This window comes from Peromyscus leucopus, chromosome 19 (assembly GCF_004664715.2).
Source record: "Peromyscus leucopus breed LL Stock chromosome 19, UCI_PerLeu_2.1, whole genome shotgun sequence".
Classification (NCBI taxonomy): Eukaryota; Metazoa; Chordata; class Mammalia; order Rodentia; family Cricetidae; genus Peromyscus; species Peromyscus leucopus.
Genome location: NC_051079.1, coordinates 25921680 through 25939226, shown reverse-complemented (window position 1 = coordinate 25939226; position 17547 = coordinate 25921680). Strand labels below are relative to the sequence as shown.

General features: G+C 38.1%; 1 protein-coding gene and 1 long non-coding RNA gene across 11 annotated transcripts in view; one reads left to right on the top strand and one right to left on the bottom strand.

The window, feature by feature from the left end:
* Nucleotides 1-17547, bottom strand: part of LOC114705084 (ankyrin repeat and KH domain-containing protein 1) — a 118595-nt gene that overhangs the window by 75994 nt on the left and 25054 nt on the right. For all 9 annotated transcript variants that reach the window (XM_028886733.2, XM_028886736.2, XM_028886734.2 and 6 more), the window contains exons 4-8: nt 16832-16979; nt 14833-14980; nt 6298-6531; nt 4201-4295; nt 39-276 (exon numbers count right to left, since the gene is read on the bottom strand). In XM_028886733.2, coding sequence (XP_028742566.1) covers nt 39-276; nt 4201-4295; nt 6298-6531; nt 14833-14980; nt 16832-16979 — 863 coding nt within the window. The remainder of the gene's footprint in view (nt 1-38; nt 277-4200; nt 4296-6297; nt 6532-14832; nt 14981-16831; nt 16980-17547) is intronic.
* The window catches only part of LOC119086254, a 54239-nt gene that overhangs the window by 12801 nt on the left and 23891 nt on the right, over nt 1-17547 (top strand). The window lies entirely within an intron of this gene.

Below are 17547 nucleotides of genomic sequence, written 5' to 3'. Positions count from 1 at the left end.
AGGACATTAATTGTTATAATGTACAATGTATAATGTACCTTGTGCCAACAGCAGTGCCACCATCTCTTCATGCCCTTCCCGAGCAGCTTCCATCAAGGGTGTGTATCCTTCGTCATTAACTTCTTCAAGATTTGCGCCTCTTTCAATAAGCAGTGCTGCCAACTCAACATGTCCCCCACAAGCAGCTAGAGTCAAAGGAGACTCAAAGGAATCTGCAGGCATATTCACTTGAGCACCACTGTCCAAAAGCAAGCGTGCCACTTCTACATGTCCATCCTGCAGTGTTCAGAGATGAAACAAAGAGCTTTTTATGTTTAGTTTTTGTTTTTTTAAAGTGGAAGGTGAACAAGGATCTAAAGAAAGATAAGCTGATGTAGGTTAGATAACATACATTATTATCATGCCACCTGAACCTTACCTAAGGCCCAATTATTCTATTTTTTAAATGTTTAAGGGATTGGAGAGATAACTCAGTGGTAAAGAGCCATTGACTGTTCTTTCGGAGGACCTGGGTTCAATTCCCAGCACCCACATGGCAGCTCACAACTGTCTGTAACTCCAAGATCTAATACCCTCACACAGACATACATGCAGGCAAAATACCAATGTACATAGAATAAAAATAAATGTTTTAAATTACCTTAATTTTCACAAAGTGCAAAATTTTCTAAACAAATCCAATTTGAAAAAAAATAGTCACAATTACAAATAACTTGGAATTTTTATATTCTTTCAAATTAAAAAAACTACCAAATCCAGTCAACTACCTCAAAATGAATTACTGCTCATACAACTATCAGGTCAAATATAACCATATTCTCAAATTTAGAGGGTTCCTATTTTCAAATGTAGAAACTGTATTAGATCTTCTTTAGAAAGGAAAACAAAACACAAAAACAAAAACAAAAAACAAGAACAAGACAAAAAAACCATAACGAACTGTGAAGTCATTACCAATTGGGATTTTATACTTAGCTAAGTCCCTATGGCTTAGTACTGCTCTATCTTTGCCTCATCATAGCAACCTGTTGCACCAAATCAAAGAATATTTTAAAAACGTATTTTATTTTCATGTAAATTACTTGTTAGGGTTTTATATACACTAAGCCCATATTTTAACCACTGAGCTCCACTCCAGTCCACAAATTTTTTGGTTTTAGAGACTTATTTATATTTATGTGTATATTTGTGTGCCAATGAGTTTACAGGCACCATGTGCCAAAAGGCTAGAGGGCACTGGATCCCCTAGAGCTAGAGTTATAGGCAGTTTCAAGCCACCACATGAGTGCTGGGACATAGGACCTCTGCATGAGCACTAATCACTCTGTGGTTGTTTAGATGAGACTGGCCCCCATAGATTCATATATTTGAAGGTCTAGCCTTTAGTGGGTGGGATGTTTGAGTAGGATTGGGAGTTGTGGCCTGGTTGGAGGAGGTGTGTCATTGGGGGTGGGCTCTGAGATTTCAAAGCCCACATCAGATCCAGAGTGTGTGTGTGTGTGTGTGTGTGTGTGTGTGTGTGTGTGCGCACGCGCGCGCGCTTGCTGCCTATGGATCAGGATGCAGTTCTTAGCTACTGCCTTAGTACCATGCATGCCGCCATACTCCTGCTATGATGGGAAACAGGATTAACCCTCTGAAACTATAAACAAGCCTCCAATTAAATGCTTTCTTTCGTAAGAGTTACCTTGGTCATGGTATCTCTTTACAGTAATAGAACAGTGACTAAGACACTTAACCTCTTAGCCATCTCTCCAGACTTTCAGTCCTTGACTTCAAACTGTTAGCTTTAATACTTGTTACAAGCATAGGAAGTCAAATGTTATATCATTCTACATTTCAAAAGTGATCACAATATCAATAAGAAGTAAATTTGGGTGGCTACAGGGATGACTCCTGGATTAAGAGCAATGCATACTCTTTCCAGTGGACCTAGGTTTCATTTTCAGCACCCACATGGCAGCTGACAACTGGCTGGCTATACATCCAGTTCCAGGGACTCCAACACCCTCTTCTGGCTTCCTCTGGCAAACACACACACACACACACACACACACACACACACACACACACACTAAAACCCTGAGTTCAAACCCATAGACCCACATAATAGATGAGATGAATACTGAAATTCAACATTTCAGATTTAATTTTTTTTAATATATGGAATTTCCTTTGTTTAATTTTTATTACATTTTAACTTATTTTAAGTGGGAAGAGAGGGAGAAGGGGTTGGTGGGAAAGAAAGAGAAGGGGGATAAGAATGTGTGTGCAGGTCAGAGGACAGAGGACAACTTGTAGAGTTCTCTGTCTTCATCATGTGGGTCAAATTCAGGGTATCAGGCTTTGTGTCAAGCACCATTATCTGCTGAGCTATCTCATGGACTCTTGGCCAAATTTTAATCCCTTTTAACACAAATGCCAAAGCTAGGTGACTCATATTAAAATATCAATTTTAAGAACTGAAAAAAATTAATCCTAGCATTTGGGAAGCAGAGGAAAGTGGGTCTCTGTAAGTTTGAGGCCAGCCTAACTACATATCAAGTTCCAAGTCAGCCAGGACTACACAGTGAAACCCTGTCTCAAAAACAAAACAATAAAAAAGAAAAAGAAAAAGAAAAACAACAACAAAACCCACCAAAACCAATGACAAAAACAAAACACAAAAATAAGCAAACAAACAAAAAAAAAAACCTAAAAATATTAAAGCATCACAATCTCACAAACTGAGCTAGAGAGACAGATAGCTCAGTGGTTTAGAGAACTTGATGCTCTACAGAGGTTCAGCTCCCAGCAGCCATACAGTGGCTCACAATCCCCACAACTCTAGTTCTGGGTATCTGACACAGTCTTCTGATCCTTGTGGGCACTGGGCATACATGTAGCACATGTATACAGAGATACATGCCAGCAGAACATTCATACATATGAAATAAATAAATCTAGGGGGAAAAAAACACCTCACAAATTATCCAGTCAATAAACAAATAGGCCAATGAACTGAGTATCTCATCATGTGTTTTGGGGACACATTTTAGGTCATTTGGCTTATGTGTCAAGTTTTTACTCACTGAACCAACTCACTGATTCTTTTTAATATGGATTTTAATATGAAACTATAAAAATGTAGAGAGCAAGGCATGATAGTTCACAACTTGTAATCCCAGAACTCATGAAACTGAGACAGGGAGGATCATAGTAAGGTGCAAGTAGCTAGCTTCAGCTTCAGACCAATGTGGGCTAGTATGAAGTCAATAAAAAAACAACAGACAAACATGTTGGAAATATGTCTAACATCTCAAAAAATAAGAGTTTTATTAATATCTTTGGGTTGGAGCTCAGCAGTTAAGAGCACTGGCTGCTCTTCCAAAGGATCCAGGTTTGATTCTCAAGACCCATACTCTAGTTCCAGGGAATCTGACATCTTTTTCTGAACTCCATGGGCACTGCACACACATGGTGCACAGACATACATGCAGGAAATACACCCATACACATAAAATGAAAAAAGGGCCATGTGGTACTTTTAACCCAGTACTTGAGAGGCAGAGGCAGCAGACCTCTGTGAGTTCAAGGCCAGGCTGGTTTACAAAGTGAGGTCCAGAACAGCAATGCTATACAGAGAAACCCTATCTTAAAAAAAAAAAAAAAAAAAACAAAACCCTAAAAACATTACACTGAGATTACTAGTTGCTATCATCCTCTAAAGTCCATATATTAAAGCATTACTTGTTTTGTTTTGTTTTGTTTTTACTTAGAATTCAGTTAAAAATACAAGCCAAACATTAACTAACAATTCTTAGAGACTGGACTCAGTTGAAGTGGTTGCCATGTAAGCAAGAGGACGTAAGTTTGGTCACCAGAACCCATAGTTTAAAAAAAGAAAAAGAATAAAACCAGGTGTGCACAATAGTGACGTGGAGATACTCAGATCACGAAAGCTCAAAGTCAGCCAGCCTATTTTACTTGGGATGTTCCAGGCCAGTGAAAAACCCTGCCTCAACAAGTAAGGTGGATGGAATATAAGAGAAGTAACATCCAAGGCTGTCTGCACCTGCATATGTATCTGCATGCACACACACACACACACACACACACACACACACACACACACACACCAGAAACAACAATAACAATAATTCTCAGACAAATGCATGAATTTTTCCCCTACAAAATTTCAAGTAATTACAATTAAATTACCATGCAAGCCTCCATTAAGGCAGTGTGCATCTCATCGGTTTTATGCTCTTGATCTGCACCAGCTTCAAGCAGAAATCGAACCATATCCAAATGGCCTTAAAAATAAGGTTAAAGAATTGACTATCAATCTAATGCATGAGTATTAAATTGAAGAGTTTTATTTTCAAATGTCTATATATAATCTATGAGGCTTTAATTTGAATTTAATAAAATCAATGACAGTTTTACAAAGTCAACTGAAAACAATTAAGTAGGTGCACTCTCAGTAAGGTTATACTCTCTAAGTTTTAAAGACTGACTTTCTAAAGCACATATTTCTAGTTAAGTAAATCATACTTGTTCTCCAATTTAATTTATAGAAACTATCAAAACACAGGAATCAAACAGAAAGCCAGGTAAAGTTTATTAGAACATATTTTCTAGAAAAAAACAGCTTTAAAATCACCATAACCTCATTGTGATGACGAGCAAACACACACAAAACCAACTCCATTTAAATGTAATTCCAATCCTCTTGATACATTTAATTAAAAAAAAAAACCTTAATAGTCAATGAGAAAAATACCAACATTCAGTGTAAAACAGGTGAAGGATATAAAATGGTAATTCAAAAGATACATAAATGGATATTAAGCTGATAGAAGAAACATTAAATGAGACACCATTATTTTAGCTACCAAAATGGCAAAGAATAAAGAGAATGATAATGCCCAATACTGGAGGGGGTGAAAGGTGGGTAAAGGGATTCTCAGACAACCTAGTGGGGTCTGAGACACCTAGTAAACTGGTCCAACCTTTCTAGAAGGCAATTTGGAAGTATGTATCAAAGCCTTAAAAATGTCCATACCCTTTGACCCAGCAATTCCACTTCCAGAATTTATCCTAAGGAAATAATCAGAGATTAGGCAAAAAACGTCTGCACAAGGATGTTATCACAGTGTTTTTAAATAATAGTAAAAAACTGGGGAAAAATTAGTGTCCAACAATAGGAAACTATGGTATATCCACTGAAATGATGGTGTACCCAATTTCATGTATTTGGCAGAGGATTTTGAGTTCCCTCAATATTCATTCTTATCATTCTCGAGAGACAGGACTTGAATTTTACCTAGGGGGCAATATGCCTAACTTTTAAAACTACTTTCCAGCCTTCCTGGTAGCAGAGAGGAACCAATGGAACGTAGTGAGAGTTTCAAAGTGAAGCCTCTAGAGACTTCTTGAAGGAACTTACTAAATTGGAAGGCAGTTGCTACTTTGCTCTTACCCTCTTCATCTTAAAGTATGTACTGCTGGACTCTAACTGTCTTTGGACTACAGATAACATTAAGGACAGAAACCATATACTAGGATGTACAACAGAAAAATAACACTCTTAGATCTTACTGACAAGATTGAATTACAATAGTAGCACAAGATAGTTTACTCTTAGGTTTCTCTTCTGTACAAATCATATTGTGTTTTGTGGTATATGCAGTTATACCAGTCTAGAAAATCTAACTGAAATACTATGTGATCATTAAAAAATACGTTATAAGAACATTTATTGATGAGTACATATTCAGGATAACTACTAAATAAAATAAACAGACTCTAAAACTGTTAAATTATTTTATTTCAAAAGTATGTATATTTTTAAAAACTTATTTAAAAACACACTGGACATATGCTAAAATACTGTTTACATGCTTTTCCCCCTTTAGATGGTAATATTACAGACCATTTAAATTTTTCTTTGTGCTACAACCACATTTTTCAGGTTTTCTACATCAACTGTGTATCAATAGATCTGTGTATAATTCTTAATGGAAAAATCAAATAGAACAAAGGGAAATCCTTAAGCCTATAAGTTGTTTGGTTGACATCATAGTTAAATGAATTAAAATAATAATATATATATTGTGATAGTACAGAAAATACAGGTTAAAATGGGCTTTCTAATATGTCTTATAAGTAAGTTTACACCATAAGAAAATATATATATAAAGTTAATTCAAATACTCAGATAAAGAAGGAATATACAAGTTAACCCAATACTCGATACTCGAAATTTGAAGTTGTTATGAAAACAATTATAAACATTCTGACATTAAAAAGTACCTTTGTAGCAGGCAAGTGTTAGAGCACTTTCTTTGAATTCATTAGAATGAGTGTTGATGCCTGCACCATGATCTAGAAGAACTCTGGCAACTTCCACATGACCTGCACTGGCTGCTTCCATTAGGGGCGTGTGTCCATTTTCATTATGGTCTTCTATATTTGCACCCTCATTAAGTAGCACTTTTACAATGTCAATAAACCCTCCAGCACAGGCATAAGTTAGTGCAGTATTCCCTAAAAAGAACAAAAAAGTACAAAATTATGAAACAATAGATGTCATGCTACTGTTCTCGTTATCTCTCTCCAATTCCTTGACATAAACCACAACTACTATCCCAAGTTATATGTTTTGTTCGTTTTTGTAAGCACTAGAGATTTAACCCAGGGTCTCACACACGCTAGACAAACATGTTCTCCTCCCACCCTCACCCTGTAGTCTTTCCACAAGTTACCCACACTAGTCTGGAACTCACAATTTACTTGCCTCAACTTCATGAGTAGCTGGAATTACAAGTATTAAAAAATCATCCCCAACTCAGTTCTTTTTTACTGTCATCAATTTAAAGCATTATCTTTATTTTCTGACAGAATTTCTTCAAAGCATAATACAAAATGCTATATATTTTAAGTGTCTAGACAATATAAAAGGTATAGAAAAGGCAAATCTAAACACAGAAAAAAGAATAATGGTGCTTAAAACTGAGCAAAATGCAAATGGGTAGAGATCCTTTATTTATTATCTTTTTAGATTTATGTATTTATGAGTGTTTTGCCTGCATATATGTACATGTATGTACGTGCACCACATGTGTGCTTAGTACTCAAGGAGGTCAGAAGAGGGCATCAGATTCTCCAATGCTGGAATTACAGGTAGTTGTGAGCCCAAATGTAGGCACTGAGAATGGAACCCTGGTCCTGCAGAGATCTTTCAATAGTGACAAAATTAATCTAAAATTAGATTGCATAACTCTAGAACTGCACACTCAAAACATGAATTCCACAATATGAGTCATCTTAATAAAGCTGATTTGTTTGTTTGTTTGTTTTGTTTTTGAGATGGCCCAGCTTTGCAACCTAGGCCTGCCTTAAACTCCCCACCTCCTTGTCTAAGCCCAAACTACAAAGGTTTGAACCACCTAGTCTGGGTTTTCATTTTTGTTTTCCAAAAAAGGGAATAGCTATTTGTGCTGGTCCTCAGATGATGAGCAGGTACCTGTAAAAGTAAGGATATCTGATACCAAGCAAAAAGCAGCTAAACCAGGTAACAAGAATGCTGGACACCTCCCCAGATAAAGTCCAAGTACAGTGCTATGGTTTTCAGCTGTCTCCCCAACTGGTCTGCTTTGCAGTAAAGAAGGAAACTCGTGGAAACTTTTCCTACAAATTATATTTATTGGGGGGGCTGGAGAGATGGCTCAGTGGTTAAGAGCGTTGGCTGTTCTTCCAGAGGACCTGGGTTCAATTCCTAGCACCCACATGGCAGCTCATAACTGTCTGTAACTCCAGTTCCAGGGGATCCAACACCCTCACATAGACATACATGCAGGCAAAAGACCAATGCCATTAAAAAAAGGGGGTGGGGAGAAAAAAATTATATTTAGTTATAAGTATTATGTGTGAGTGAGTAAGGGCATACATGTATGTTGGTGTGCATGCATGTAGAAATCATAAGTCAAATTTCAGGAGCTGGTCTTCTCCCTCCATCTTTATGTGGGTCTCAGGGATCAACTTGGGTCATCAGGCTTGAATAGCAAGTGCTTTTACCAGTTAAGCCATCTTATCAGCCTGGAAACTAGATTTTTAGTAATCACTCTAAATAATTCTGGCAAAATTTATTAGAGTACACAATATTTTGGGGAACACAATACCACCACATTTCCTCTCTTTTTGTCTAAAATTAAAGAAAGCTTATAACTAATACAAGAAATACTATCCAATAAGTATATGCAATATACAGTCAAGATTACATTAACAATGTCTAGTACGTTAACATTTGACAGATCCGACAAAAAACTCCATTATATATATTAACAATGTCCAGTCCAGTAACATCTGATAAACTCAGACCAAAAATTTATTACTTATCTTATTTAAAACAAGTAGTTCCTTTTTAAAAGTAGATTCCATAATCTCCTTTTTTATCTTATCATATCCATATTCTTTCTCTTTTTTCATAATAGATTCATTAGTCTACCTTTTGTTATTTTTATATCTTCCCCTTTTTCTTCAGTGTAGATTCAGTGATCTACCTATTTATCCTATTATTTCTTTATCTTTTTTTCTCAGAGTAGATTCAATGATCTATCTCGTATCTATTTCTCTTTTTCTTTTTGCTTTCTAGGGGTGAAGATATCTTTAGGGAATCTTAAAAAGAAAATTTTTGGGTTAATCATTAAGTCCTGTATCATTTGTCCAGTCTCTGCATAATAGGAAAGTTCAGGGCTTGTAGGAGGTACAGTCTACTGAACAAAATGAATAAATTTGGGGCTGAAGAGATAGCTCACTGGTTAAAACCATGAAATTGGCCGGCAGTGGTGGTGCACGCCTTTATCCCAGCACTCTAGAGGCACAGGCAGGAGATCTCTGAGTTGGAAGTCAGCCTGGTCTACAGAGTGAGTTCCAGGACTACACAGAGAAACCTTGTCTCAAAAAACAAAAACATGAAATTGGAGTTTGGATCACCACTCCCACATAAGCCAGACATCTTGCATCTGCCTTGGACACTAGCTCTGAGAGAGGTAGAGCAGGTTATGGGCTGTTAGCCTAGTCAAGAAAACAAAGAGTCCCAGGTCAGGGAGAGACTTTGCCTCAAAGAAGTAGGCAGTGACAGAGGATGGCCTTTTCTGGCCTCCATGTGTGTATACAAGAGCATGCAAAATAAGTAAATCAATCAATTAATTAAAAAAATAGCTTAATTAGAAATTTACTTATGGGAAGATAAATCAACTTCTTTTTGAAATTTTCTATTTTTCCAATTAAATGAGTTAAAATCATGAGTGGAAATGGGAGGGCAGGGGTGAGGTAGTTTCATTAGCCATTTATAGAGTATAATTAAGATTCTAGCCAGGCATTGGTGGCGCACGCCTTTAATCCCAGCACTTGGGAGGCAGAGACATGTGGATCTCTGTGAGTTCGAGGCCAGTCTGGGCTACCAAGTGAGCTCCAGGAAAGGCGCAAAGCTACACAGAGAAACCCTGTCTCGAGGAAAAAAAAAAAAAAAAAAAAGATTCTATTGGCACATATCTACTGCCTGATACATAGCCAGGCTTCTTTCTACATACCAGCACTCAGGAGGCAGAGGCAGGGAGATCTGAGTTCAAAACCAGCTTAGTCTAAATTGTGATCTTCAGGCCATCCAAGGCTACACAGTGAGACCCCATCTCAAAGTCCCTACCCCAAATAAACAAAATAAAAATAAAATTCTAAATTATTTAAAAGTACTTTTTTTTTTTTTTTTTTTTTTTTTGGTTTTTCGAGACAGGGTTTCTCTGTGTAGCTTTGCGCCTTTCCTGGAACTCACTTGGTAGCCCGGCTGGCCTCGAACTCACAGAGATCCGCCTGCCTCTGCCTCCCGAGTGCTGGGATTAAAGGCGAGGCAAAAGTACTTTTCTTAATAATGTATAACTTTGAATATTGAACATTTTATTTCTATCCATTTTTTTTTTAAAATGTTTTTAGCAGAGCCAGTCAAAAGACAATTCATTGCTTTGGATACATTTTCCCCCAGATATATAGCTTCCCTTAAAAAATTTATTTATTTTATATATATATATATATATATTTATATTATTATTATATATATATGAATGTGGATATGAACACATGCATGCAGGTGCTGGCAGAGGAAGAGGTGTTAGATCCTCCTGGAGCTACAGTTACAGATGGTTGAGAGCGACCTGACATGGGGTTGGGAAATAATCTTGGGTCCTCTGTAACAGCAGTATTTGATCTTAAATGGCATACTATCTCTCCAGACCTGAGACAAATATCTTACACTCACATTCACAACATAACCCAACAAGATGGGTATACACTCCTCTCAGCTTAACACCTTCAAAAGCAAAAAAAAAAAAAAAAATTTTTTTTTTTAATTCTTTGAGACAGGGTTTCTGTGTGTAACAGTCCTAGCTGTCCTGGAACTTTGTAGATCAGGCTGGCCTCAAACTCACAGAGATCTGCCTGCCTCTGTCTCCCGAGTGCTGGGATTAAAGGCATACGCCACCACTGCCTGGCTAATGGCTGAATGGGTGCCACTACCGCACGATCCTTTTTTTTTTTTTTTTTTAAATGATAGTTTCTCACTCTGTAGTCCATGCTGGTCTAGAACTCACAGGAATCCTTCTCTGGCTTCATGCTCAGAACTTCTGGGATTATAGACATAAACCTGGTTTAAAGAGGAATGGCTCCCATAGGGTTATGTTTAAATACATGGGCCCCAGTTGGTGGAACTATTTGGGAAGTATTAGAAAGTGTGGCCTTGTGGGAGGACATCTGTCACTGAGGTATCATTTCCAGTCTTTTTTCTGCCTCCTACTTGGGGATCAAGATGTGAGCTCTCAGACATTGCTGTCACCATGTCCTTGCTGTCATCATGGACTCTAACCCTCTGAAGCTGTCAGCTCAATTAAACAATTTCTTTTATAAACTGCCTTGGTCATAGTGTTTTATCACAGCAATAAAAACCCTAACTAATACAGAAGTTGGTACCAGAGAGTGGGCTATTGATGTGACAGATGTGACCATGTGGTTTTGGGGAGGAATGTAAAAGAGTTTGGGCCCTTAGACTAGAAAAGCAGTTGAATGTTGTAAGCAGAGCTTAATGGACCATTCTAGTAGGAGCTTGGAAGACAGTAGTGCTATGGAGACCTAGCTCAAGAGGTTTCGGAGAGAAACAATGTTACCAGCTGGGCTAGAGATACTCTTGTGATATTTTGGCAAAGAATGTGGCAGCTTTCTTGTCCTAAGAATTTCCCTGAGGATAAATCCACAAATAACAAGAAATTTCTTTGTCGAAGATTTTGAAGACAGCCTAATAATCACTCTTATGTAGGGTTACTATAAAAATGAGCAAATGGGACTAAAATAAATAGAAATTATACAGTTTAAAAATTTAAGGTTTGTGCTGAAATAGGTAAGGAGATTAAGGTGAGGCCTGATCCACATAGAAATAAAGGGAAAACTCCACTCAGCTAAGCTTCCAACTTATAAAAAGGCTTAAGGAATTTTCTGTTCCTAGAAAGCAACAACAAATGAAAGCTGCTATAAATATGATTTAAGGGCACCAGGATCCAGTCCAAGCAGGCAGATAACTTAGCAATGTTGTCCATGTGCTTTAGAAGTACGAAGGAGGGGGCTGGAGAGATGGCTCACTGACTGCTCTTCAAGAGTTCTTGAGTTTAATTCCCAGCACCCACATGGTGGCTCACAACCTACTGTAATAAGACCTGGCGACCTCTTCTGTGTACATAATAAATAAATAAATCTTAAAAGAAAAAAAAAGTACAAGGGAGGGTTGGGGATTTAGCTCAGTGGCAGCGCACTTGCCTACCAAGCGCAAGGCCCTGGGTTCAGTCCTCAGTCGGGGGTGGGGGGGGTGAGGGGAGGTTGGGGGGTGGGGGGTACGAAGGATACAGGAGTAAAGGCATCTTCCCCCATGGTTAAGGAAAGCACTGAAGCCAGATGTGTAGCAGGGATGGCCCTGCATAGAGGCTCTGAGACACCATTTCATAAAGCTGTCAAGGTGACAGCTGGATTGCATCGGAGATCCCAAAATATTACAGGTGCCAGAGCTATGAGATGTCTGCCAGGGAGAGCTGCATACAGGGGGTGGAACTAGCCTCGGAAAAAGAAGTGTATTGCAGGTTGCAAAGCTGGAAGGGAAGAATCTAAGTCCTTTGATACTATACATGGAGCTACAGGATTTGGAGTTTGCCCTGCTGGTTTCCATCTTGGTCTAGTATTTCCTCTCTGTGTCCCATCTCTCCCTTTTGTAATGTATATATCTGTGCCATTGTATATTGGAAGTATGTAATCTGTTTTCTGATTTTTTTGTTTGTTTGTTTTGTTTTGTTTTTCGAGAGAGGGTTTCTCTGTAGCTTTGGAGCCTGTCCTGGATTAGCTCTGTAGACCAGGCTGGCCTCGAACTCACAGAGATCCACCTGGCTCTGCCTCCCGAGTGCTGGGATTACAGGCGTGTGCTACCACCGCCTGGCTTGTTTTCTGATTTTTAAGAAGGATTACAATTAAGAGGTTGCCTTGAGCAGTGGTTCTCAACCTTCCTAATGCTGTGTGTGGCCCTTTAATACAGTTCTTCATGTTTTGGTGACCCTTCAACCATAAAATAATTTTCATTGTTACTTCCTAACTGTAACTGTGTTACTGTCATGAATCGTAATGTAAGTATCTGTGTTTTCCAATGGTCTTAGGCCACTCCTGTGAAAGGGTTGTCTGACCCCCAAGGGTTAAGATCCACTAGACTTGAGTTTTAGAAAAGACTTAAACTTTAAAACAGTATTGAGACTGTGACTATAAGACTATAAGGACTTTTGATGTTGGACTAAATGTATTTTGCATTATGATATGGCCACAAGCCTATTTGGAGTTATAGAATGAAATACAGTGGTTTGAATGAGAATGGCCCCCATAGGCTCATATGATTGGATATGTGGTCCTCAGTTGGTAGAACTGGTTGGGAAGGATCAGGAGGTGTAGTCTTGGAGTGGGTGTGTCACTGGGGACTGACTTTATGGTTTCAAAAGATTTCTGCCATTCCCAATGCGTGCATGGGCAGTAGTGGCACACACCTTTAACCCCAACACTAGGGAAGCTGAGGCGGCAGGTCTCTTGAGTTTGAGGCCAGCATGGTCTACAGAGTGAGTTCCAAGACAGCCAGGACTGTTACACAGAGAAACTCTGACTCAAAAAACAAACAAAAAAAGGTGTGAGCTCTCGCTATTCTTGTGCCATGTCTTTGCTCCACCATCACGGACTCTAATGCCTTCAAACTATAAGCCCAGTTAAATACTTTCTTTTAGAAGTTGCTTTGATTAGGGTGTTTTGTCACAGCAACAGAAAAGTAACTAAGACATCTGGCTTATGTGATTCTGGGAATTGAACTCAGGGTTTCTTTTTTTTTTTTTTGGGGGGGGGGGGGGAGTGGCTGGAGAGACAGCCGTGGGTGCTGGGAACCGAACTCTTATATTTTTGGTTGTGAGCCTAGCCTTTAACGGCTGAGCCATCTCTCCAGCCCGAACTCAGGGTTTCATGTACATTTGGCAAGTACTATACCAACTTATCTACATTCCTGGCCCCAGATCTAAACTTAAATCATACTTTTGATATATATTATTAAAACTCTCTTTATGCGTTTAAAAAAAGAGGAGGGAGAAGTAAATTGGGGGTAGGTATTTTCTTACTAATAAATTTATTCAGCATACCATAAATGAAAAATCTGACACCATAAACAAAGTCAGAGGAGCTACACTTGAATGAGATAAAGAACTACAGGACATACAGCTTTTTCTTATACATTACATTTCATTGGGACAAAAGAAAAGAAACTATTTGTAGCAGAAAAACTGTTTATCTTGACCAAATAGAACCTACACTGTTTGGTTTTGAGATGGTTTTATTATGCAGACTAGAACTGTCCTGGAAGAGCCTATATACCCAACATGTGTTTCAAACACACAGCAATCGTCCTGCCTCAGGTTCCTAAATGCTAAGGTTATACACAAGTGCCACTATGCCTGGTTCAAGTTTATGTTAGATTTGTTGTTGTTGGAAATAGGACCTTGCTATCAACCCTAGACTATCCTTAAACTCAAGAAGTCCCCTACTTCAGCCTCCTGAGTACAAGGACTTCAGTAAGGCTGCATACTGGCTTAAAGACTTTTCAGCCAGGCATGGTGGTGCATGCTATAATTCAAACACTCCAGAGGCTGAAAAAAAAGGATTTTTGAGTGCAAGGGCCCTCCTGGTCTACATGTTGAGACCAAAACTCAACAACTACAACAAAGACTTTTAAAGATCTCAAAGTCAAAATTATTTTCAGAAGGTTTCCATTCATTTTTTCCCGATAATCTAATTTTTTAAAATTACATTTATTTGTTTTGTGTGTGCATGAGGTGGGGTATGTGTATGCCATGGCCTAAGTGTGAAAGAAAAGGTAACTTTCAAGAGTTGGTTCTCTCCTTCTGCCATGTGCATCCTGGAAATGGAACTCAGTTATTAAGCCTGGCAGCAAGTGATTTACCCACTGTGCCATCGCATAACGCTCTAGTAATCAAATTTTTATTATCATGTTATAATAATAAATGTCTTTTTTTTTTTTTTTTTTTTTAAATTTTTGAGACAGGGTTTCTCTATGTACCCTTGGCTGTCCTGGAACTTTCTCTGTAGACCAGGCCAGCCTAAAACTCAAAGAGATTCGCCTGCCTCTGCCTCTTGAGGTGTGTGCCATCACTGCCTGGCAGTCAATTTGTAATATAACAAAAAAATTATGTCAGTTTTTCCTTCATATCAATTTCTACATACCCGTTGCTGACTGGGAGTTGACATCTGCATCATGGAGAAGTAATAATTTCACAATATCTAAATAACCTCCACTGGAAGCTGCCATCAAAGGAGTTATATCTCCTTTATTCCCTCGATCTTCAACATTAGCATGCATAGCTAGTAGTACCTTTAAAAACACACAAAGAAGTTGTTATTGCTTACTATTAATAGTACTTACAGACAAAATATTCAATCCGAGAAGATAACCTTTTGAGATAGGGATAAAAATAATCACCTTTTAGGAAAATACAATTTTTACTGGTTAGAATGACAGGTCAGATCATATATTTTTCCAGTACCACTTGAGAGAGGATCTTATGCATCTAACGAGGCAGCCATGGACAACCTTGAATCCCAGGTCCTGCTATCCCCACAACCCAAACGCTAGGGTTGTAGGCATGCACCACCACTCCTAGCTAGTACATGTGGTCTTTAATGAAGATTCCATTAGCCATCCTATATGTCTGCAGTTGTAAAAGAATCTGTGCTGTATTTGAGATTGTCCAGCAAGGGAACAATAAAAATGGTTTACTTCCCAATATCACTCTATATAGAAGGAAAAAACATTAGAACAGGGGTAATCTGAATGGAGCAGAAATAAACTTCTACTTTCATTTATGGTTATATTTTTGTTTTTTATTGTTTTTTGAGACAGGCATACACTATGTAGCTCAGCCTGACCTCAAACTTGTTACTTGCTTGCTCCAGTCTTCTAAGTGCTAGAATTACAGTGGGCACCACCACCTTAGCTATGTGTTGTTTTGTTTTAATTATATTTTACTAATTCTCTGTGTGAACAGGCACACAAGGATCACAGCACACAGGTGGAAGTCAGAGGACAACTTGTAAGAATTGGATCTCTCTCTTTTCACTATGTGGGCCCCAGTAATCAAACTCAAAGTCTGGTCTTGGGCTTAGTAGTAGATGACCTTACCTGCTAAGTCATCTCACCTGACCAGTTATCTATTTTATTTTCTTTTTAAAAATTTTGTGTGTATGGGTGTTTTGCCTGCCCGTGTGTCTGTGTACCACATCCATACATAGTGCCTACAGAGGCCCTAAGGCATCAGATCCTCTGGAATTGGAGTTATAGATAATTGTAAGCTACCATGTGGGTGCTGGGTCCTCTTGAAGAGCAGCCAGTGCTCTTACCACTAAGCCATCTCTCAATCCCAGTTACACACTATTTCTTTTCTTTTTCAAGACAATTTCTCTGTGTACCCTGGCTGTCCTCTAACTCACTCTGTAGATCAGGATCAGAGATCCACCTTCCCTTGCCTCCCAAGTGCTGAGATTAAAAGTGTATGCCACCACTGCTGAGCTTATATACTATTTTTTAAAGTTTAGTACAGAGGACATGGCTCAGTAGATAGTGTTCACTATGAAAACCTGAGGGCTGGAGTTCCCAGAACTTGAGAGGCAGATACAGGGCAAGCTGGCTAGCTAGAGGAGCAAACTGGTACACTCTAGGTCCACCAGGGTAAAAGACCCTATCTCAGTGAAAAAAGTGGACAGTGGTCAAGGAAGACACACCTAACATCAACTTCTGGCCTATATATGCATGCCCACACATATTCAAACATACACATACAACATTGTACACAAAAAACCGCCAAAAACAGAAGAACTTAAAATATGATTATTAAGTGATTCTTATTCAATAGGATTAGCTTTGAATAAATGATTAAAAAAAATAAACCATGCCTAGCTACATATACGCAAAAAAAAAAAAAAAAAAGAATTATATATATTTCTAAAAGAGAAAGGGAAGGAAGGGTCTCTGGCCTCTAATTACAGTTTCTTTTACAAGTCATAAAAATAACTAAAATACCCAAGCCCCTCTATAATTTTAAACACTAACAATTATTTGGGGGTTGGGGATGCAGCTCAGGGGTAAAGCATTTACTTCACCTGCAGAAGGCCCTGGATTTGATGATCCCCAGCACTACTAAAATGAATAAAGATTATTTCTGCTTACTTGTGCCAGTTCATAATATCCTGCTGAACAAGCCAAACACAGCAGGCTTTCTCCTTCTTCTGTATGTTCATTTACACTTCTGCCTTCATCTAACAATTTGCGAACAGCATTCACATCTCCATCTGAACAAGCTTCTGCCAGACTGCGACTAAAATCAAACATTACACAAAATTAACTGATGCAAAAAGACTCATGATCCTATGATACAAAATTACATCAAATAGTCAGACACATATAGAAAAATGCACAAAGATAAATTGGCATGAGCATTTTGTGCCTTCTATTTGTAACTGCAATTATACACAAACTTCAACTAGGCAAAAATATGAATTTGAAAATACACTATTTTATTATTATTATAGATGTATTTTTTATGAGTTATAGACAATTGTTAGGCACCATGTGAGTTCTAAGAACCAAACCCAGGTCCTCTGTAAGAACAGCAAGTGCTCCTAACTGCTGAGCCATCTCCTCTGCCCTATTTTTTTTTATTTATTTTTTAATAGTATATATAATACAGGTTTCATTATATTTTATGTTATATTATACAGACTTTCATACATACTTTATTTCTGTTGATTCTCTTATCTTCCTACACTGGTTTCCCAACCATCATCCTTCAATAACTGCTGTTTTTATCTTTCAAAATCTTTCTGGTAAACTTTTTATATCTGAAGTTGACTTCACAAAATAGCAATCCTCAAAGCTTACAGATT